The 25,365-nt window shown below is 36.4% G+C and overlaps 1 protein-coding gene across 5 annotated transcripts in view; it reads right to left on the reverse strand.

The window, feature by feature from the left end:
• The window catches only part of Akap6 (A-kinase anchoring protein 6), a 515,042-nt gene that overhangs the window by 384,200 nt on the left and 105,477 nt on the right, over positions 1 to 25,365 (reverse strand). For all 5 annotated transcript variants that reach the window (XM_074068188.1, XM_074068190.1, XM_074068191.1 and 2 more), the window contains exon 2: positions 4,951 to 5,308. In XM_074068188.1, the coding sequence (XP_073924289.1) occupies positions 4,951 to 5,274 (324 nt within the window). In that variant the 5' untranslated portion in view covers positions 5,275 to 5,308. The remainder of the gene's footprint in view (positions 1 to 4,950; positions 5,309 to 25,365) is intronic.

Here is a 25,365-nt window from a genome sequence, read left to right on the forward strand (position 1 = left end):
TTTGAAAATGAGGCCTAAGTCAAATCTTACGCAGAAATGGTTTATACTAGAGTCAATCTAAAGTCAGTTTGGGGAAATGGGTTCCAGTGAAGTCACTTCCAAACTTCTGTTATCCAGCTACATGGTCTATCTTATGCCAGCCAGTCTAAGCCTTGCCTCTGTCCTGTTGTCATGTTTTCAAGAATACTAATAACATTCCCTGAGAAGACTGTGAATCCAGAAGCAGAGATGCCTATTTCCTGTTTAGCACCTAAATACACTCCGCAAGCCAGAGCCATCTCAGCTAAAATCAAAACATCTTAAAACTTCTTGGTCTGGTTTTCTTGCACAGTCCAGCTTCTGAACCTAGAGGGAAGGCAAGTTTCTAAAAATTGTTTTAGCTGCTTTCTCATCCTTGTTTCTAAGTAATATCTGGAAGTTCGGAAGCACAATATGTGGAATTCATTTTCAGTTTTAAAAATAGTGGCACAGTACTTAGTATATTTCATTGTTCTCATTTTTTAATCTTAAGGTTAGATGTTTTTGTACACTGTCAAGAACAGTCACTGTGTCCCTGTGGGAACTTTATAAGTGTTTTGTAGTTCAACCTGGAGGTTATAGGAAAATGTCCCCTAAGAACTCAGAAATAAGGGCGATAAAGACTGTTGTCTTGAGAAGTAAACTTTCAGATCAGTACAATGACCAGAAGATAAGCAGGGTCTAGAAGACCCGCAAGTACACTAATTGACCAAAACCACTGTCAAAAATAGTCAAACAGAAAGAGACTGTGAGGGGAACTCTCCTAAGTAGATTCCCCAGGCAAGACATCAGAAGCACTACAGATCCTCCCTAATGGGAGAGCAAGGACCCAAACATACTTTAGCCTGGACTCAAGCAATGCCTTTGTCCTAATTCAATCCTCGCTGAGCAGCCTTTTTATGTTACTTGCAATTCGAGCCTGACTAAGACAGGGAAGGCACTGACATAAAGGCTTAGACTTACCAATTCAACCATCGACATGAAATGTGTTTGCACCAAGTGCCCCACCCTGTCCTAAGCAACAGCGTTACAGTAGATAATTAGACATGTGAGGGGGAAACACAAAGAAATCAACAAATAAATGGGATAATTACAACTAGTGATAAAAACCATAAACAAATAAATAGGGGTAATGGACTACGTAATAGTTAGAAAAGGGTGTATTTTAAAAGTAGAGATCAGGAATTGCTTGTTTGATAAAGTGACATTTCATACAGGCATATTGGTAGAGCCTACTCTGAGCATTTTCTAAAAATAATTTTCAACTAAGTTTTTTAAAAGAAGTTATACATTGACATAAAGGTAGAGAAAACCGTGTTGAAAAGACTTAGGGCAAGCAATGGAAAAGGCAGCATGAGGTGTGTATACAAGCTAGGTATTTCTGTGTGTGTCCTCCACCAAACATAGTGCAGTCCTCACTTCCTCACTCCCAACCCTGTTCAATCCTCTCCCAGGCTTGTGTCTCCAGATTAGAACTTGGTTATGTCTCTGGCTGACAACTTGAGAAGGACCCCTGATAGAAAAGCTGTCAGGTAAGGACTAATACATCATTTCTTTGGAAGTTCCACTGCAACTGGAACTTTATTAAGTAAAGGGAAAGTAAAGAGGAGCCTTGGCCAGAGACATAGACAGTGCAGTCACAGGAGTCTTTTAAGTCCAATAGGAAGCAAGAAAGTAACATAACCTTTCTTAGATTTTTAAAATATATCAATGACTACTATGTAGAGAATAAACTGCATGGGTGGTAATAGCACAAGTAGAAGCAAGAAGATGGTTTTAAAAGTAGCCAAGCAAATGCTGGGTGCCAGTGGCTCAGCATTCCCAGGGTTGCATCCTGGGAAAATGGTTTGTAAGACTCCATCTTCAAAATAACCAGAGCAAAATGGACTGCAAGTGTGGCTCAAGCAGTAGAGAGCCCGCTTTGCAAAGTGCAAAGCCCTTAGTTCAAACCCCAATCCCACAAAAGGAAAAAAAAAAAAGTAGCCAGGAAAGCAATGGCTTAAGTAGGGTGGTTGCTGTACTATTGGGTAGAAGTGAATGACTTTAGGGTATATTTGGGGAATGGATTCCCTTTTTGATAGACATATACATGGAGCAGAAAATCATGCTTTAGCTAGGCAATGAGTGGTGGTTTTTACTGAAATTAGGAAGATTGGGGGAGGATTAAGAGCTCTTCAATGATCATGTCCAGTTTGAGATGCCTACTAAGGTATAAGTGGAGATGTCGCTAGGCAACTTGGGCTCCTATCATCAGAAAAACATTGGGGTAGATATATAAATTTATCTGCACCTAGGTGGTTTTTTAAAGCCATAGCCATTCCCATCCCATGATTGCTTATTACTTTTCACCGTAAATGAGTAAATTGAGTAACTCATTAAAATTGTGGGAGCCAAGCTGAGAAACCTCATAGCAGATAGCTGACCTTGCCCAAGGTGGACCTAGACCTCTGCTTTGCCACAACTCATTTGATAGCTGTTTCTACAAGATTGTCTTGTTGTGTTTCCACATATAAGACAGTATGCTAAGTTTCCCTTTATTCTTACAGCTCAATGTAGAAATCTCTTAAAATTGCCTCTAAATGCTTAATTTGGTTGAATGAAAAAATATTACACAAATAAAAGGGAAACTTAACTAAGCACATTAAAAGAAAACTAAACTCTTTGTGTATAACCCTTCTAGAAGCTGCATACATTGACCAGAACTTGTTGATGTTGGTCTCAATGTTTGAGAACATTGGGAAAAATGTTTGTGAACATTACAATGAATGTCAATTTAAATAACAGTGAAATAAGAACCCCAAAAAAGTAATAATAGAAATTCTAGAATGAAATGAAGGTAAAATAATTTTAATTCATCACTCTAACAGTCATTGATTGACTAACCATATGCAGTTACTGTTTTGACCTCACATCCCCTGTAAATCCTTTCTCAGCAAGGGAAAGATATCATACTCAGGGATAGAGTAGATAGGGATAGGTATGAGATATCTTTTGACCACGATAAGAAAATGATAGGCAGCTACAATAAGAAAAATTGCTATATAGGTAATTTCTCAAACACTGAAGATATATAACCCTGCATTAGTTGCACAAAAATTTTACATTCCTATTTAGAGTTAAAATTAAAATATTCACTTCCACATTAGTGATCTAATAAAATGAAGTTAATTGATATTTTTAAGAGCCCTGAACAGTGTTTTCAGTTGAGCGTTCTAAAGATGATATCTATTTTGCCTCATTCTCCTTGATCATTATCACCTTTTCTGTGTAAATGTGAAAGGTTCTGGAGAGTAATAGGGAATTTCCTTTCAGGCCCAACCCTGTATCTATTTATGGGAACTATACATTAGTGTAGGATTGGAGGGGACAAAAAGGGCAAAGCAGAGCCTCATAATTTCTATTTTACTCTAACCCCAAGGTGTTGGAGAGGTGCTCCTCCGAATAAATGAGCCATGTTTCAGAGACTGAGCTACAACACGTCCTGCTGCCACAATAGGAAGCTGATGGTACTTGTATTCTGTGGAGGCTGTCTCCTAGTCATCTCTCATTTACTCAGGCGTGTTCTTCCTAACAACCTAAGGACACTCCAGGTCAACTCAACCTAGGAGAATCCTAGACACCTATGACGTCTGACTCTTCTGTTCTCTCTCTTTCTCCCTTTCCCTTACCTTCCCTTATCTCCTTTTTTTTTTTCTCTCTTTTTTTTTGGAGTACTGGGGTTTGAATTCAGGGCCTCATGCTAGCCAGGCACTCTACTATTTTAACCACTTCACCAGTCCTTTTTTGTTTGGGGTATTTTTTAGATAGGGTCTGGCAAACTATTTGCCTGGTGTTAGCCTCAAAACTTGACCTTCCTGATCTCTGCCTCCCAAGCAGCTAGGATTATAGACTTGACCCACTAGTACCTGGCTCCTCCCTATCTTGAACAGCCTGGCCCAAGATCTATTGAACCAGCCTGAAAAGGCTGAGCCAGATCTGCTTCAAGCAATGGGGCTTATTCTCTCTGCAATGGGGTTATGTTCCATCTTTCTTCTGTACATCTTGTAAGTGTACATGTTGTAAATAATTAAAGTGTTAAGATCCAAGAATCTGTTTAGGCTTTTGTTTCAGAACAATTACGAAGAACCAGTTTAGGTAACAGGATTTTACTTAGGAGCCCATCTAACTGTCTAGAAATCTACATAGGGATTTGGAGCCAATGTCCTGATGGGTTATAAATCTATCTTATTTTGCTGGTAATACTTGAGTATGTATTTCTCTCAAGGACCTGGGAGAGAGAGACAGATAGCAGGACAGATCTCACAGTACATACTTTGGGGTTCTTAGGCAAAAAAATTTCCATTAAAAGCACTGTTTAACTCACACATCAATTCATTATTGCCAGCAGTCAGACTTTTTACAAGGTTTCTAAAAGCCACAGACATTTTTACAATGTGTGAACTTTAGACGAGTTGTTACAAAAGTACCTGTGTTCTGCATGATGCATTGTATCTGGATGAAAGGATTTTAACAGCAGAACACTGCCCTTCCTCACCATTCCAAAATCCTGTTTGCCACAAAGACAGGCATAAGCTTCAGCAGAAGAGAATAATCACATGCATATGCTTGCAATCACTGCTTAGCTTGATGTTTTACCTGTGTCTCTTATTAAACATTTTAAATGCTTTTATTCTTTATAAGCGATTCTGATGACATCGCACAAAAATACCCCTCCTATTTCTCCTCCTCTCTGCTCTATCACCGAAGGACAGTTTTATTCTGAATAAATGGCACAGGAAGTAAAACCAGAAGGGAATTAATTTTGTCCATGTTCACCTTTAAGAATAACAGCTTCAAACTTATTGCTCTATTTTTCTTTCTGGATCTTTCCTCATTGTCAATCACAGAGCACAGTCATTTTCAGAGGACTGACCTGAGAGACCTAAGCCTTACCTTTAGTTGAACCAGATGTACATCCACATGCTTGCTGTCTGAGTCCTGCTGCACTGAATAGGTCAGGTCCCGGACCCTCTCTGAGGTCATCCGGAGCCAGGTTTCAATTTCAGGTAAGTGGAGGACAATCTTCCAGTCAGCTCCTGTGTGGAGTGGAGGTGGCTTTTCATACTGCTGGTCAGAATCTATGTCCTTCATGGCCTCTTCTCCCTCTCCCTGCTCCACAATGGGTGTCATGTTGATGGCCATGGGTGAAGCATCAGTAGCCATGGGATCCAGGTCCTGTGACCTCAGAGGGGAAAGTGTCACACTCATGGTTAACATGGAGAATTCTAAACCTTACTTCTTTCCAAAACAGCTGAAAGGCAAAAGGAAAAAAGAAAGCAAGAGTCAGAGAGATTGCCAAATAAAGAAATGATACTTCATAGAAGAAACAGGATTTCTAAATTAAGCCAGATTTCTAAATTAAGAAACCATTGCTCGTAACAAAAACAAAAAGAGGTATTTTGATTTTCTACATGGTAGCCTCAAAACCCAGCTTATAAAAAGAACACAAAATGATAGTGATATTTTCTACCAAATATTCATTTTCCTCTCATTCCTTAGTGACAAGGTACTGATTTTTAATTGTAAATATTCCTGCCCCAAGTTTAAAACTACATTCCCTATTTCCTTTCAGTTAATGTAGTTGTGTGGCTAAGTTCTGGCCAATGAAAAATAAGCAAATTGCTATGTAGAAATTCTGAGAGAACTGCTTAAAGAAGCTGACTTTTACCTAGGGATTGACCCCCTTTCCAGCCTGGAATGTAGACTTGATGGCTGGAACTCCAGTTGCCAACCCAAACCCAGAAATGCGTTTGAGTATATCTAGTAGAGGATAGTGGAGCACAGAGGAAGGCATATAGGTCCCACATGGTGACAAAGAGCTGTTGTACCAGTATTATTGACTGCTGCTTTCAACTTCTTGCTTAAGCAGCATTATTTTGAGCTCTCCTACATTAAGCATCCGAACATCATTTTAACCATAACAATATTTCAATAGATAGACAGCTAAGGAAGGAAGATGAACTAATTACCACATTGTGCTAATTTCAAATGGTGCTGATTTCCGAGACTTTTTTTAATAAATAGATATCGTGGTAATTTCAAACCTTTACTTTCCTGGAAAGGATAAGTCATGAATTATATCAAATAGATCTAACTAATGTTCAACCCAAATTATAATAATATTCAGTTATATTGAAATTTTTATAGGTATCTGGAATTTTAAAAGTAATAAATTACTTTGAAACACAAGAAAATAAATTTCTTTAGATTCTTAATATTAGTAACAAAAGCAAAATTATTTTTATCTATAAAAATAAGGGGAAAAATCAACACAACTTCCAATTTGACTAAGAGCATGTAACTATCCATACAGGAATGGGCACAGGTAATAAAAAAAAAAAAAACTTGTTGAACTGATAATAGCCTTAAGAATAATTTTCTCCTGTATTATTTCAGAATCCATTCAATACTACACTATAATCCCCTTTCTTAATTTCTTGAGCATCTAACTTTTGAAACAAATGATAAAGAGATTTGCAGATGAATTTTTAAAAGCAGAGTCATTTGCAAAAAGCAAAATATATGTCATAAAGTAGATTTATCACTCTGGGTGCCTGCCTTAGAAAATGGCTTCAGGCTTTAACTTTACAACTTTCTCTGCCTGATTGCAAGAGGGAGAAAGTCGCACCCTATATTTTTAACCATCCTTGGATTTGTCTTTTAAAATAACAGTAATACTAGACCTGGCTACTAAAAGCAAAGTAATTAGAAGACAGCAAAATTTCACTGGAAGGGATATAAATTCAGGAACAGTGAGGTACTAAACTACTTCTTCATAAACCATACCCCAACATCAGACAGGGCTGTACTTCAAATTTCCAAAAATGCTTAAATTAGTAATAAATTCACTCCCTTCTGGGGAATCAGTATAGAATCTCAGTCCTAGAGAAGAAATATGATACACAAAGGTTAATGACAGTTTCTAGTTCAAGATGTAGAGATGGTTATAAATGAAGAACACACTGATCTCACACTGCTTCCCTCTTCTATGAAACTAGGTTCATCTAAGGAGAAAACTAAATGCCAGAGTTGTGCATAGTGAACTGTTTCAGGTACGCCTACATTTATACACTTGCCCCCAGACCCCTGCCCAAGAGCCCTGCAGGAACTGTGGGGTTTTTTATTTTTCATTTTTTTCAATTCTAAATCAAGGGCCTTCTCTGGGATACACATCCTACTGTGAAGTAGAGAACAAACCAAAGAATTATGTCCTAACGTAACCTACAACATTCCCACACAGACCATCAGGCTATGCACTGAGTAAGCATAGCACAGTTTTATGTGACGTGGATGAAAAACTCTACATTTTCTAATATACAAAATGAAAAGATTGAATTAGATGAACAATCACATCTCATCTGGCCCTAAGAATCTGTGGCTGCTCCAGTTATTAATCCAAAGATTTCAAGGCCTCCTCATGTGCTGAGAGCTGTGCAGTTACTGAATGATGGCCCTCCATTTTACCAAAGCATGCAAACAACATCAATAGACTTGTCCTACTTAATAGAAAGAAATTATCATGAAAAAAATTTATAAATCATTATTTATATATTATGATTGCTGATTCTTCCCAGAACAAATATGAGAAATTCTCCCCTTTAGAAATTTGCCACTTCAGACTATCAACATAGGTGTGGTTATATATATGTATATATATATATATATATATATATATATATATACATAAAAGAAACAAAAATGTGACTAGAGTGGATAGGGCACACATCACAAATGAGAAAAGGATCAGGAAACCTGAAACCAAGTTAAACTTTTCCTGCCTCTATAAAATTTCAACCTGGATGTGATGTTTCCACATTTAACTGATCAGATTGTAAGCAAAGGAGCTTCTATAACCCAGAGAACTGAGGCAAAGCAGTGCTTTACTTAAGTTTTGTCTCAACTTTTGTCTATTTCCTTTCCTTTGCATACATTTTTGTCAGAAAGGAGCTTCCTGTCATAACAGTTTAGCAAGCCTGGGAAGTGGCACAAAGTGTATTACCCAATTTTGTGGAAAGCAATTAGTATAAGCATTTGCTTTTCAATTCTAGTAGTTCTCATGTAAATGTAGCACCCATGGATGGTCATACTCTGATTTTTGTAAAATCACATCTGATTTAAAGATAAATTTATAATTCAAGGACAAATGCTTCTGAGTGTGGGTATTTTTCCTGCTCTTATCAGGATCATTCAAGCTTGTATTCCCATGAAGTTAATTATTCTCTTTAAATGCAAACAGTAGGAAATTCAACACAAATCTGTGCTTCTAAGTACTATAAATTTTGTGCTTTTTCTTTACAAATCACTTTGTAGAGGAAAAGACTCCTCCCAATCTCAAAGAAATTGAAATAAGCAAAAAAGTCACTAGTTAACAATCTCTGACAATACAAATGAAAGCACGACCAAGCGTACACCGGTACCCCCCGAGTTATAACTGGCTCTAAGATGTGAGAGGAGTGATCAACCAGCTTTTCAGAACCCGATGGCTTCCTCATTCCTTCCCCCTTATCAAATGCTTATCTGTGGTCACCTTTCTAGCATTAGCACTAACACCACCTTTATCCTAGCTGCTGTTAAAAATAACACACATCAAATCCTTCCACAAAACTAAAAAGGCAATCTTTAAAGTAAAAAAGCTGAAATCGATATCAATTTTAAAGTTTTCATTTCTTCTTGCTTTTTGGGAGGATTTTCCCATCTTACTCTCTCATCCTATAAGAACATAAGAAAACATACCATGATTGCTTATTAATAAGAACTGGTTCTGCTATCTCTCTGACAGTCCATAAGTTTGAGTCGAAGCTGACATTAGCAGAATGCATTTGACTTGAATAAACAGACACATTTAAATCAAGAGCACATTCTTAGACCAAATCAGAAGGCAAAAATGCTAGCTACACAACTATCAAAACTGCCTATATCTCGCCTTTCTCTGTAATTTTCTCTCTCAGATAAAGGAGCAGAAAAGCCGGCATCTGCCGACTGTACTCACTGTAAGTGATTTTGTTCCTAATGTCCTTTCAGGATGAAGCATCTGACTCCTCCTTCTCTCCCCCTCTCTGGCTGTCTGCTCATGGCCATACAAGAGAAAGGCCAGTGTCAGGACTGTTCCATGCCAGCACAGCACCAGCTTCATATGCCCTTCGTGTCCTAAATCTCTTACTTAGAGCTGCTACGCAGTCCCTATTTGGAAGCTAATATATACCTTCCAGGACTGTGCAATTATAAGCAGACCTTTTGCAAACAAGCAGTGATAAGTGAACTGAGAAAAGGATAGAGTTGCCAAAACAAGGATCACTAAGGAAAAGAGTGTTTGGATGGACACAGCACATCTAGCCATGGTTCAGAAGACCCAAGATTGTACTCCCCTCTTCCCAAACCAAGCAATCCTAAAGCAGGATACATTAAGAGGACTATGTTAACTTGACCAGCTGACAAAGCCCATCTGAGCTAAATAGGTTCAAGCTCTTTCTTTTCTCAGTGAGAAACTCTTCTTTCCATTTGAGAACACCATATGTACAGTTTGAGAAGCAGTCTTGTTTGTCGTTGTGTAAATCCACCCTATCCCTAAATACATTTTCTCAATCTTTCTGGGCCCTGCTTACTCCTTATAACATAGCAAATGCATAATTTTAGCCAAATTAACAGATTTGCTTGCTAGACAGACAAATTACAAAACAGAGATAGAGGAAATTATTCTAGGCATCACTAAGAGGAAATTATACTAGGCTTCATTTTTTTCTTTTATGTTCTGAGTGCTATTCTTTACAGAGCCTATTTATACAGACATTTTAGAAGGACAAAAAAAATCTGGACTGTTTCAATTTTTGTGTAAAGTAGCTCTCATGATTTGATTGCATTAAGGAAAAATAACTCAAGAGGTATGTCCTATATCTGAGTTCAGTACACCAGAATTAGACACTGCAAAGAAAACACAAAAACAAGTTTAATAAGTTGCTGAATTAAATGCTGCTGCCTGCCCAGATAAATGAGGATCTAATTCATCACCTAGTTTTTAAATCTTGCTGCCTGACTACCTCCCTGGCTCTTGTCAGGTCAAGAGGTAAGAAATTTTAAAGGCTTTAAATTCCTAAATAGGAAAGCCAAAGAGTTGCTGCCAAGTACACAGTTAAATTTGTACTTAGAGAGAGAGGAGAAAGTGGCTTTTGTAAAATGCCTCTAAGGAAATTTCCAGTCATGTCTGATGCCTCCTCCTTTGCCTTCTCCCCCTTCCAACCCCATGCCCTCCAGCACTCATCTGGAGTAACACTGCAGTAACCCAGATTAGTCTTACTTTCTAATCCTCCTGTAATAACAGGCAAGCCTGTGAGCAGGAATTGAAGTGTGTGTGTGTGTGAGGGGGAGGGGGAACAGCATGTAATATGTACAATTCTTGCTTTGTCAATGTCATTAATGCAAAAAAATGAAATAAGATTCATAAATCAACTGAGATTATTGAGAATCAACTACATAAGACGTTATATGTATATGTGACCCACCACAGTTATCCTCAAGACAATTGTAATTTAATATGGACAATCTCCCTCTCCCTTGTATCTCTCTGTCTCTCCCTCTCTTTCACATACACACACACACATACACACACACCCCTACTCCATACGCAGTCTTGATCAAATACATGGGAGGCAACATAAAAGCCCAGTGATGCCCCAGTAGAGTGGCATTAATCACACTGGAAGAAAGACAAGTCGAACATGTACTAGAGAAGATAGCATTTGAGATGCCCTTATAAAAATGGGTCTGATTTAGATAGGCAAAGATAGGAGGGAAGTGATGAGGGAAAATCTAGGCAGGAGGAACTGCATGAACAAAGACTTTTCAACATCATGGAGTTGGGAAAAATCAGCAAACAAGTGTGTTGAGAGAACTGGGAACTTGATGTCATCCAGAAATAGGCTACAAAGGTAAGCTATGACCATAAGAGGGTTTTGAATGTCATACTGAAAGAAAGTAGGGAAAGCTACTTTTTTTTTTTTCTTGCCCAGGGATGGCCAGACCACCCTCACCTGGCTGGGAACCACCCATGCCCCTCCCCACTCATTGCTTATTGGATGAAAATCACCTGGTCTGCCCCTTTCCATAGAGTAGTGTAAGTTTTAAAAGTACCTAACAAGAGAAGCTGTCTTTCTGCCAGTGGACTCCACCTGTACCCCACCATGTTCCCTTTTGTATTTCCCTTTCCCTAACATTTAATAAATCCCATTTACACCCCTGTGTTCTGCTTGGATTCTTCAAAGCCAGAGCATCAGAACCAAGATCTTCAGGGCATAACTTTTGCCATTAACAATACTATGGAGTTTGGAATGAATTTTGCATGGAGCAGGAACTCTTAAAAATGTTGAAGAAGAAAAACTGGATCACAGTTGTATCTTAGAATGAGACAGAATAGTCAATAAGTGTGTATGCTCATTTACCAAGAAAATGAAATGAGGAATTAGAATTCTTTTCTAGGCAAAGACTTCATTAACACAAAGTGTAATCTGAAAACACCCTCTAAAGGGGATCGGGGGAGTGAAGGAGACAGAGAGAAAGAGACTACAAGTCTGACTTTTAGATCAGAGTGATTGAAGGAATTCTGTGCTCTGTCCTACCTACTCCATTAAATATAAAAAGCATTCTCCATTTTTAGTTTTCCATTAACCCTATTCACAATCTTAATAACATAGATTTGAAGTGGAAAATTTTAATGGTTCATTTTATGTAATGTTTTCACTTTTGTTCTTGTTCTAAAATTATTTTTAAATTAATTTTAAAGTAATACATATTAATTCAATCATTATAAAAATAGATTAACAATGAAGATGAAAGACACCTTTTATCCCATATTCTTAACTCCTATCGACAAGTGGTAAGAGGCTATTTTTATCTTTTGTGATCTCTATATGTAAAGTAGGAAGAAATAAGTACTAACAGAAAAGTTAGGAATTCTGAAGTATAAATAATTAGTTATCTGTATTAATGCAATAATATCAAAGTATTTGCTTATCCCCTGATGTTAATAGACATTCCACGAAAAGTTGCTACAGAAAATAGATTGCTGAGCAGTTTCTGGGTAGAGATAACCAACTGAACACATATATTTAATTTAATTTAATTTTGCTCCCTCCCAAAACTGCACTATCAAAACAGTTTTCTGGTAACTAAACACTCAAGAATGGGAAGAAAAATAATATTTTGAAAGCTAGAAATTAGGAAAAACATGATAAATGACTTAGTTAACTCCTAAAAACTAAACCCTAAACCACCTGATGCAGGCTGTAGGTGTTGGGGGAATGTCTTTGCTATTCACAGTGGGCCTCAAAAGTCACAGCTGATAGTTTATGCTAATGAAATTACTCAGGATGGGGGACTAGCCAGACAGACAAGACTAACCATGTAATTAAAGAGTTGAGACTTTGGTGGATCATTGGGGCAATGATTCAATCAATCATGCCTCTTAATGATGGCCCTATAAAACCTATGGATATTAAGTTCAGGAAAGCTTCCCAAGTTGTCAATACTACATGTGTAATGTCTTACATTGATGACAGAGGGTAATGCATCCCTGAGGACCCAAAAGTTTTATTTCAGTCCCAGATTCTGAGAAACGGGCTGTGGGATGGAGGTAGAGACATACACAAAAGATTGTAAATGAGATTGCTTTGTATTTCTCAACAGCAATATTGGTAGATGAAGAAAATGGTCTTCCTTAAGAAAAGAATTCTAGCCTATAAAGGACAAAATAGACACTTTTCAAAAGAAAACATATAAGCTGGGCATCCTGGTACATCCCTACAATCCCAGCTACAGGAGAGGTACAGGTAGTAGGATTATGGTCTGAGGCCATCTGGGGTAAAAAGTATAAGACCCTATCTAAAAAATAACTAAAGCAAAAAGGGGCTGAGGTGTGGTTTCAGTGGTAAAGCACTTACCTAGCAAATGCAAGGCCCTAAGTTCAAATCCCAGGATTGTCAAAAAAAAGAAGACATACAAATAGCCAACAAATACATGTGAAATGCTCAATCTTACTAATCATCAGGAAATGCAAATCAAAACCACAATGAGATGTCACCTCACCTCAGTTAGAATGGATATTATCAAAAGCCCAAAATATAACAAATGCTGACAAGGATACAGAGAAAGGGGAATTCTTATACACTGTTGGTAGGAATATAAATTAGTATGCAACTACAGAAAATGGTATTGAGATTCCTCAAAAACCTAAAAATAGATCTACAAATAAGATTCAGAAATTCCAGGGCTGATTATATATCCAAAGGGAATGAAATCATTATACCAAACAGATACTTGTACTCTCATGTTTATATCAGCCCTATTCACAATAGCTAAAATATGGAATCAACTCAGATGGCCTTCAGTGTTGAATGGATAAAGTGTTACACACACACACACACACACACACACACAGAGGAATATTATTCAGCCATAAAAAGAATGAGATTCTATCATTTGTAGCAATATGGATGGAACTGGGGCTCATTATGCTAAGTAAAACAAGCCAGACACAAAGACATATACCATATGTTATCAACTACAGAGACTAAAAAAAGCAAACCTCATAGAAAAATAGAGTGGAGTAGTGGTTACTAGAGACTGGAGAGGACAGAGAGAAGAAGGAAAGAAAGAAATTCAGTAAAGGACAACAAAACAAAGGAAGGTGGAAAGTGGAAGAGTTACTTCTGGTTCTTCTTTAGCGTGGAAAGGTAACTATTGGTTAAAACAATCATGTATTTCAAAAACGCTAGAGAAGAAGAACACAAAATTCTCAAGGCATAAAAATAATTAATGAAGAGACAAAAATGCTTATTACCCTGATTTGATCATTATACATTATATACATGTATTGAGTTGAAATGAATTATCATAACATACCCTATAAAGATATGAAACATCATGTTTCAAACAAAACAAAAACAAAATGGAAAGAAATAGGGAGGGAGAATTCTACCCAGAATTGTGTGAAATTGATAAGTATTCAATGTGAAGGCAGAATAAGCACATTTCAAGGGACATTGACACACGCACACATGCACACACACAAATCAACTGCTACACACTTTTCTTAAGGGATATCAGAGGCTACATTCTCCTAAAACAAAATAATAAACCAAGAAAAACAAGGTCATGATGATTGGCAGGATATAGACCTAAGCGGTAGCTACAAGAAGAAGAAAATCATTGTAATTAAATTTTCCAACTCCGCAGAAGACCAGTTTCTGTTGAGATCAAAGTGGCCCGTCAAGGCCAGGGTTATCACAGGATGCTTTGAAGTCTACCATTCACCTAAAGCTTAATCCTCTTTTTACTCAAGAGTAAATCATACCATAAACATCAGCTAGGCCCCAGGCTGGGAATCCCATGGAGGTAATCTCTTCAATTTAACAAGATAAAGATCCAGCCCAAGATCCTGGAAGACCAGGGGCTGAGAACTTCACATAGGTTATCTCTATCAGATAGACCAAGAGCTGAGAATTGCACACAGGTAATTAATTTAATAAACAAAACCCAGGCCCATAAATGGCATCCTGGGATTCAGATGGACCTGAGGCTTAGAATTCCTCAATAAACATTCCAGCCCCAAATGCTGATACTGTTTTCACTCTAGATGACCTGCTTTCAGTCTACTGAAAGTGTACTCCTTTCCTAATAAACTTTGCTATCATTTTCACTACATTTTCAGTTTTGCCTGAATTCTTCTCTCTCTAAGTGCAAGGGCCGAGGTAGAAGATAAACATTCCAGTAAAAATGAGATTCAGAAAACAGAAGGCCCAATTCACAAGAGTGATTGGGAAGGGACATCCCCAGGATAGCCACTGTATAGTAGGCAAAGGAGGCTTCCAGTTCAGAGCAGAACAGGTCAGAAGGCTCAGAAAACCTGATGTGAATGAACATTCTAAAAGAGATTTACTCTACTGGTAGAGAACCAGGGGCCAGATTGGAGAGTAACATGTAGAAAACTAAGCAAATAATAATTATAAACTCCAGAAACAAAAAGTTGTACAAAAAATAGAATAGAATAATTAGTCCTCTCAATAATCTCTAGAAATCATCTGTTTAAAAATTTTCAGCTAGTGCTGGTTGCTCACATTTGTAATCCTAGCAACTTGGAAAGCTGAGATCAGGAGGATTGCGGCTCAGCCAGGCCAGACCAGGCAAATAGTTTGTGAGGACCCATCTCCAAAATAACCAGAGCAAAATGGACTAGAGATGTGGTTCAAGTGTTAGAGCACCTGCTTTGCAGATGAGAAACCCTGAGTTCAAATCCCAGCCCCCGCCAAAAAAAATTCAGCTAATATATCACAATCATAGCGATCATGCGAAACATTTATTCCTTTGTTTCTGTAACCAAAATCACTACACAATTTTACAGGAAGAATGGGGGGCTAGAAATTGTGTGGATGTGCACATGTGAACCTACAACAGAGCAAGAGAGCTAGGGGTAAGGAAAGAAGCTCAATAAATTCTCATTTTCCATAGAAGTCAATAAAGCTAAGAAAAAAGCAAATATTTAACCATACCATACTATATCACTGTTTCAAAATGAAGGCAGTTACCCCCAAACTCAGCTAGAAGATGGAATGTAGTTGCCTCTGGAGAATGGGAACTGAAACAGAAGAAAGACTAGTGTTCGTACAGAACTACTAGCCTCGTAACTATTTGTATGCAAACATGAAACTTAAAAATATCTAGATTAAAAAATGAAAGTCTCTTTGTTGCAGAACATGGCTTTAATGGTCTCAAGTGCATTGAGCTTTTCCAAATGGGGGATAGGAATATAAGGTAGGTTAGTTCCCAAACTTATTTGACTATGAATATAATAATAGATTTTTTGCCTTTTTTTTTCTAGTCACAGACTAGGAGGGGTACAACTTAAATAATGCTAAATTTAATATACTAAGTTCAAAATTATGTCAACTTATGCCAACAAAAACCTATTTTTAAATATGAAATTTTATTGAACAATAAGGTTGTATCCAATTCACTCAAATAACCCCTTTAAGAAAGAACTGCTTTCTATAAACTAAACATGATCTCATGATGAAAATCACAGATGACTAAGTGATCAGGTCAAAGATTATTTCAGGGTTTGTTAGGAATAGAAATATTGTGGAGTGAATAACTTTCATTTATGAAAAAAACTGAATCAGGCTGAGATATCAAATAATGAATTAAGCTAGATCTCTCAACTAATATTACATTTGCCTGTTGCTATTCACACTGCAACATTAAAACACATCAGATAACTACCTATACTGTTGTACTTCTGTTCAGAAGGCATTTTAAGAGTGACGAACTCTCATAAACGCCAAGATTTTCAAAAGCACTACTTTTATTCACTGTTATTTCCTACTCACTCTACTCTCCTGTTTTCTTTAGAAGACTCTTATGTCATATTAAAAAATACTAATGGGAAATGGCAAAGGCTGTTAATATCGAAAGGTCTGATGTGAACAGAAATCCTCCCTCTGAGTGTTCTTTATTACTGAGAGAATTTTAAAAAGTCTACTATGTCTATTTTTCAAGAAACGATTTCAGTAAGGTAGAATCTATTTCAAGTATTTTAGGATGTGAGGGCAATCCATCTGTGACATCTGCCTCCCCACTGATCACTAGGCAGGGTTGATTCGCCTGATCTGACTGGCAAGGTGGCTGCCGCCTTCCTCCCTCACCGCTGCCTGTGCTCCCTCATGAAGCTGTGCAAGCTGGGTGGAAGAGGATGACCTTCCATGATAGAGGACAGTTCTTCAGTCAAGGATATAGGAATAGCTGGCTCCTCTGCTAGAACCTCCAAATAAGCTCTCAAATAGTTTTAGAATGGTTTTACTTAAAATGCATCAAGTTCAAGTCAAGCATTTCAGCCTAATCAGCCATCTAAATTGAAAGTAGGCATCTGATTAAGTGTGACTTGCTTCAAAATGAATTGGTGTTTTGAAAAATAATCCCTGGAACAAATAAAAGTGACATATCATAGGTCTTCAAAGAAAAGTCAGATATATATCTTCTAATGAAAAGTAGATAGTACAAACTCATAAATATTGTTTATGCTGGTAGACATAAAAGCATGAGGCATGGACTAGCTCAGCATAAATTCACCTTTCTTGAATTTTGATTTCTTTCTTAATAAATTATTTATTCTCTTGCTTAATAAAATAAATAACAATAATAGGAACTGCTGAGTAAGAGGTAATGACTTAAAAGCCTGTAAAAAGAACCCAGCAGATCTTTCATCAACTCTAGAAAGTTAGTTATTAGTTACCAGATGCTTTGCCAGCTCTTCCATTCAGCAAAAACAAGAAAGACTTTACATTTTGAATTTAGGGGGCTCCTCTAAATCACAGTAATATAAACAGCAAAATGCTGAGTGCTGTAATAAGTCAACTCATACTCCCTCCTCTACGCTGTAAGAGTGCTATGGCCTAAGATAAAGGAAAAACTCTTCAGCCATTTGATTGTGTCACTTACCACTAACTAAAGTCTAGCTGCAATGTGGAAGGAAGAGAGCAGCAGTTTTTAAGAGAGGTTGTGATTTCTGAGCTTCTTCTCTCTTGCCTGCTTGAGTTAAGTCTTGGATGACTTCGATTTCCAAGCACATGAGCAGCCAGATGCCATCCAAGAGAAACTCAGATGCTTAAAACCTGACTGGGCCGACAACTTTTTTATTTTTCATCTTTCTCTTTGTTCAAAATGGTCTCTCATAACTGATGTGACAGAAACAACTGATCCTTCTCAATAAGCTCTAGATATCATCTATTTATAATTTTTCACTAATGTACCACAGTCATAGCCATCACATAACACTGCTACTTTTGGTCTCACTTATTCATCTGTAGTCAAATACAAAGGAATCTCAGACAAATTCCGTTTATCATAGCTTCTATTCATTGTGCTCTTTGCCCTGATCCCATTATTGTTAATAGTTCTGTATGATTCAGACATTGTTTTGGATACTCAAGGTCCTTTGAGTTTCTTCAACAAGAATGCTACTTCATATGCCTGAAAAAAAATAATATGGAATATTTCATTAACATTCAGCTGTCTCAGTTTTTAAAATAATAGCACTGTTAATTAAGCTGGAGTCTATTAGAGTTGTGATTTTTGTTTGGGGATTTTTGTGCTTGTTTGTTATTTTTGGTTTTTGGGTGTTTTTGTATGAGGGTTGAACTCAGGGCCTGGCACTTGCTAGGCATGTACATTATCACTTGAGCCATGCACCCAGTCCTTTTGTTTTCAGTCTGTTTTTCAGATAGGGCCTCCAGCTTACCTTGCCCAACTTCAAATCAACCTGAAATCCTACTTCTGTCTCTCAAGTGGCTGGAACCACAGGTGTATACCACCACATCCGGCTTGTTTTTAACTTTTGTCTGGTTTGGGCTCAAACCCTGATCTTTCCAATCTCTGTGCTCAGATATTTATTTTGTTTTTAAAACATTTATATAATAAAACACAAACAGCTGGGTGACTGTACCTTTTCTCTTCAATGTACAAAGTGTCAGGAAAAATTAAAAGAAAAAATTAGGCAGATTTATAAGACAGATGCAAAGGAATAAAGTGTTGACAGTCTGATGTACATCATAGTTTAAGAGGGGAGGTGTTTATTGAGCATCTCACTTTTCTGGTACTATCCTCTGTGCAATAAGTGACTCAACATTTGTTGATCCTTCACCCTCCAGGAAGAACTAGCAGCTTCTATATGTATTTACTTTAACTGAACTATTAAAAAAATAGATGGAAAAAAGTTATCTTAAGCCCAAGGAGCAAATCTCAGTGCTTTTAAACCAAGGTCCTCAGTAAACATAAAATCTCTGCCCAAAAAGTGCAAGCCCTATCTGAAAAATAACTAAAGCAAAAAGGACTGGGGGTGTCACTCAAAGTACTAGAGTACCTGCACAGCAAGTGGGAGGCCTGAGTTTAAACCCCAGTACCACTCAAAAAAGCAACAAAAATAATCTGCTTATCACTTCTCATAACAAGGTTTGTATTTAACCTCATTAAAATACGACAAGATTTAAAAGCATTCAAATATAACATGGCTTATATTATAACAGGATCTCAGTGTTCAGGCAAGATTACTATAAAATTTATGTATCTGAGAGCAGAACATTTTAAAACAGCATTTTGACTTCAGACTGTGAAGCAGTCACTTGAATTAAATAGCACTGTTTTTTTATTCACAAAGTAATAAAGAAAAATTTTTAAATGGACAAGTTGAACTTCATGAAAATTAAAAATTTTGTACATCAAAGGACAATAGCTGCACAGTAAAAAGATAACTGACAGAATGAGAAAAATATTTGTAAATCATTTATCTGATAGAAGATTAATATCTAGAATATATAAGAGAACTCCTAAAATTCCACAACAAAAATCCAAGCAGCCCAATACAAAAATGGGCAAGGGAGTTGAACAAATATTTCTTAAAGAAGAATACAAATGGCTAATAAGTCCATGAAAAGATGCTCAACATCACTAGTCACTGGGGAAATGCAAATCAGAACTAGAGGGTTCCACTTCATATCCAAAACAAACAAGCAGACAAAAAAACAAGCGTAAACAGGGATGTGAAAATATTGGGACCTTTGTGTACCGTTGATAAAAGTATAAAAAACAGTATGACAGTTCCTCAAGAAAAATAGAATCACTAGCCAAAAAAGATCCAGGAAAAAAGTCCACTTTTGGTTATAAATCCACAAGAATTGAAAACAGAGTCATAAAGAGAGAGCATTATTCACAATAGCTAAAACATGGAATTGACCCAGGGATCCATCAACTGATGAATGAATAGCAAATGAAAGGATAGAACACAGTGGAATACTATTTGGCTTTAAAAAGGGTAGAAATTCTGACATATGATACAACATGGATAACCTTGAAGACATTTTGCTAACTGAAAAAAATCCAATCACAAGAAGACAAATACTGTATGATTCCACTTAGATAAGGCATTTAGAGTAGTCAAAATCATAGACAGTAGTTGTCAGGGGCTAAGGGGAAGGTAAAATTGGGAGTTATTGTTTAATGGATATAGAGTTCCAATTTTACAAGATGAAAAGAGTTAAGTAGATAAATAGTGGTGATGATTGTACAATATTATAAATGTATTTAATACCACTGAACAGTACATTTAAAAATGGTTTCAATAGTAAATTTTGTTATGTGTATTTTACCGGAATAAAAAAATGGAAAAAAATGAGAAGAAAAAAGAGTTGTAAGCAATGAAATTATTATAGATAGATCAAAATATTTGTAGGCCTAAAATTTATCAATTAAGTTAATACAAGTTCTCAAATTGATACATGAATTGATTTCAAAGACAATTTAGGATACAACCTAAAAAAGACAATCAAAAGTCTTAAAATAACAAATACAATTCCCAAATGCCTATTGAGTATCAGCTCAGTAATAGTACTAGAATAGGCACATACCCAAAGCTTAGGAAATATGTGTGTTGCCTACAATAACACTGTAGGAATGACATCATCCAGAGGTTTATAAAGGACTTTCTCTGTCTTTATGCTGTATTGTACCTCCAAAAGAATTTGTAACCATGCACATTTAGTGCCTCTTTTTGTTTTTTAATTTTTTCCAGTATCACCAGTTTTATCTGTCTCCATGAAATGCTTAAGGAGAAAAATACCTGAGATCTCATTCCTAGATTATAAGTGGATTACCTCCATTCAAAACAGAAACTGGGGGGGGGGGGCTGGAGGAGTGGCTCAAGTGGTAGAGTATCTGCCTAGCAAGCATGAAGCCCTGAGTTCAAACCCCAGTACCACCCAAAAAAAAAAAAAAAAAAACAGAACCTGGGAACTTTTAAAAAGTGTGTGTGTGTGTGTGTGTAATTATTTCTTGTATTTCGAACTAAACATGCAGCCAAAATTAGTTATCTTAACAAATCCAAGTTTAACTCAGTGAGTACATTGGCCTGGTAAACTAATCCCTAGAGTAAAACTAAATAGAGATCTACACTGCCATGAAGTTTCAGTTTAGTGTTCTTCAGTTTTAACTTGGCTATAAAATAGAAAGGGCTTCAATTTTTTTCTCATTGTTTTGAATTATCTTAATAAGTACTGCCTAGATAATGAGGTATATATATATATTTTTCAAGATGAAAATACCCATTCTGTAGAGCTACTTCAAGGCAGCTTTTCCCTCCATCAAATACAAACAAACAAACCAATTTATTCAGCAGCAAAATTCAGCTCTGACAATCAGCAAAACAAAATGTTCTGAGCAGGAGTTGGAGATTTGAACATGAATCCAGAATCTGGTAGTATCCAGAACATCATTTCCCAAAATGTGGTTCATGTAATACCAGTCCTGTAAAGTCTTGTGAATATTATACCAGTCCTGTAAAGTACTGGTAAGAAAATGTTCAGAGACTGACACTTCAGGAAACATTACTTACATATACCCTTTGCTCCCAGTAGTCTTCAAAAAGAAACTTGTTAATTTTGTATAATTCATGCTGTATTTTTTCTATAATTCATGTTGTCTTTTTTTTGGCGGTACTAGAGTTTGAACTCCGGGCCTCATGATTGCTAAGCGGGCCCTCCTACCACTTAAGCCACTCAGCCAACCCTAATTTTGTGTAATTCAGTGTTACATGGCATCTTTTGGTAATAAGGACAACAGTAGTTAAAAAGAAAGGTAATTTAAAGCAGCATATCCACTCTTAAGGATCTCTGGATAGCCTCTACAGTGGAAATGAAGGAGACGAAGTATATAAAAGAACACTTTGTGAGATTGTCTTGTTTGTAGCAAAACTTGCAAATTCAAGATGAATGTTAAAAGCAAAATGTTAACACCTAGTCTCAGCCCACTCTACCATCTTTTTTTCTTGAACCAAAGGCATTTATAGTTGTTGAGAAATAAAAGACTAGATTAGGGCAAGTCACTGATACCATCACCCATGGCCTGTGTCATTGAAGAGCTACTGGGCATATTAGTGTGTTGATTCATTCGAGGGCGATAGTTTCCTGGTGACTTGAAGCATGTGACTCTTAGGAGCTAATGTGACTATTAAAGCATTCAGCAATGAATTTTTTTAGTTTTACTTCCAGAGGACTTGATAAAGCCAAAGGAAAATGAACAGTAATTTTCTTTTGGCTATGACATTTGCTACAGAGTCCCTCCGTATCTATCACCCTTTATTTTATAGAGACATAATCCCGTCCAAAGATGTCCTCCAGAGGTGATATTATAAAAGACAAAGATGGTATTGCATAAATATTTTATACAATGATTATAAAGTACATATAACACATTATCATGGAAACATCATGTAATTTAATCCCTTTCAAAAGATAGAAAGAAGATTATAAACTTAAAAGCAAGGATCTTTTAAGATCTAAAACACCCAAACATTGTATGCACATATGAATAAAAGAAATAAAAAAATGTCTAAAACAGTGTCTCACTCAGACTTTTCTGCATAGCAAGCACAATGAATATGTGTACTGAATATGTGAATTAGACATTGTGTGAATGAGACAGGGAGTACATAAATGATTCAATTACTGAAGAAATAAAAAGTTAACAGAGCCTAAATGTGAATAGGCTGGTAGTCAATGATATGCTGCATAGTAAATAACTAAGTGGGTGTTAAAGAGGAAAAATGAATCTGGAGAGACTAAAAGTAACTACAGGAAAATGTTTTCTATTTTGTTCTTTTTTGTTTTTAGCAACAAAGGAAACATTTTGGATAGCACTAAATCTGGACCCTACCTCACAAAAACAAAGATACTCAATAAATCTTTTCCAGTTAACACACACACACACACACACACACACACACACATTTCCTGCATTTCACTGGCAAATGAAACAGTCAGTATGATAGAAAAAATATAGAATACAAATGATTTTATACTTCTGTGTAATGTTCACATTAGCCTCTGTTCCTTCCCAAAACCCACAAAAACATTACTAAAGCATTAAAAGTGTGTGTGTGGGGAGAGAGAATAAAAAAAGGTGATAACAGAGAGACTCATTGAAACCAAACATAAATTGGCAAGAAATAACTGATTAAGCAGACATATGTAAGCTAAATCATAAACTAGAACTGGGGAGAAGGAGAGTCAACCTCATTTACAAGTAGAGCTCTCAAATATCCCAAACTAATGACATCTTGTTACCCTGGAAAGTGGAGTTAACATGGACCTAAATATCAGAAAATCTCCTAGAAGTCAGTTACTTTATTTATTGAATAAATTATATTAATTATTGGAACATATTTCTACTTTTATTATAACTAACACATATTAATTATACAAATGAATAGGCTTCACTGTGATATTTCTAAACATGCATATGTCATGCAATCATCATGTCCATCTACCCTTCTACTCTCTCCCACTTCCTCTTTCTCTCTACCTCACCCCAACCCCCTTCCCAGCCCTAAGAGTCTGTCTTCTACTACCAGGTCTCTCTTTCTTTTTTTTTTTTCATTTCCACTCATGAGAGAACACATGTGATAGTTGTGTTTCTGTGCCTGGCTTACTTCACTTAACATGATTTTTTTCCAGTTCAATCCATTTTCCTGCAAATGACAGAATTGCATTTTTCTTTATAGCTGAATAATATTCCATTATGTGTACATTTTTTCTTTATCCATTCATCTCTTGATGGGCACCTAGGCCCATCAAGATTACAAGTCTTGGCTATAGTTGAATAGTACCACAATAAACATAGATATACAGGAATCTGTTTTGTATGCCAACTTCATTTCCTTTGGATTACATATACAAAGAGGAGATGTATACATCCATATACACACACACAAACACAGGAGTGGGATAGCTGCATTATATGGCAGTATTATTTTCATGTTATTGTTATTGTTTATTTTTTGTTTTTAAGCTGGTAAGGAGATGTTTATTTTTGGCCATGAAAAGAAGTGGGAGATGAACTTACAAATGAACTTCACAACATCATACTATTTTTAGTTTTTAGAAGAGCTTCCACACTGTTTTCCATAGTGACTGAACTAATTTACATTCCCACCAACAGTGTATAATGATTGCTTTTTCTCCACTTCCTTGTCAGTATTTGTTATTAGATATATATATATATATATATATATATATATCTACCTATCTATGTATCTGTCTATCTGCCACTCTAACTGGGAGGAGATGGAATCTCATTATGGTTTTATTTGTAATTCCCTGATGAATAAAGATAATGAGTATTTTTCACATATTTGTTGGTCATATATTTTATTTTTTAATTTATGTTTACTTTTATTATCATATTATTGTTGTACTGGGGGTACTTTGTGACATTTACAAAGGTGCTTATGATATATCTTAGCTAAAATTCACTTCCCCCTACCCCATTCTCCTTTATCCTTTCTCCCTCCATTCTTAGAACAGCTTCAATGGGTCTCATTTTTGCATTTTCATACATGAGTACATAATTTTTCCACCATATTCACCCTCCTACACCCTTTCCTTAGATCCTCCCCACTCTTACTGGTACCAACCCCCAGACAGGACCTGTTTTAACTTCCTGTCCTCTGTTTTTGAAAAAAAGAAACTTTTGATTATGATATCTATACAGAGAGTTTCATTATGATATTTCTATGCATATATGTATTATGTCCTGAATTGGCTCATCTCCTCCATTTTTCTCCTTTCTACCTTTGTCCCCTTCTTATGATGATTTCAACACGTTTAAAAATTCTATATTCATTCTTATATAGAAAGTACATCAATAATATTCACCTTCTTTTACCCTTCCCGTCCCATTAGTGACCTCCCCTTAGTGTGACCTGTTTTTCATTCTTGTCTTTTAGGAATTGAATTCTCCCACTGTCCCTGTGTTGGGGTTTATCTAGGTTTTTAAGTGCAATAGTATATGTTTAATGAAATTGGGTGCACCAATGTTGGGCACATATAAATTAACAATTGCTATTTCTTCTCAATGTATTGCTCCTTTCATTAGTATGAAGTGACCTTTGTTTTCTTTTCTGACTAATATAGGTTTGAAGTCTACTTTATCTGATGTAAGTATTCTTCCTGTTTTGGGGGCCATTAGCTTTGCAAATCTTTTTCTATCCTTTTTACCCAATGTTTATTTCTGTCTGTGAGGTGGGTTTCTAGTAAATAACAAAATGTCAGGTCTTCCTTTCTAATCCAGCTTGCCAATCAATGTCTTTTGACAGAGGAATTAAAAACATTAACATTCTGTGTTAATATTGAGAGGTATGTGGTGATTCCTGCCATTTAGTTGTTTTTGTTGTGCAAGTGCTTATTTGTGTAAAATTGATTCTATGCTACTCTCTAGGCA

This window comes from Castor canadensis, chromosome 3 (genome assembly GCF_047511655.1).
Source record: "Castor canadensis chromosome 3, mCasCan1.hap1v2, whole genome shotgun sequence".
NCBI lineage: Eukaryota > Metazoa > Chordata > Mammalia > Rodentia > Castoridae > Castor > Castor canadensis.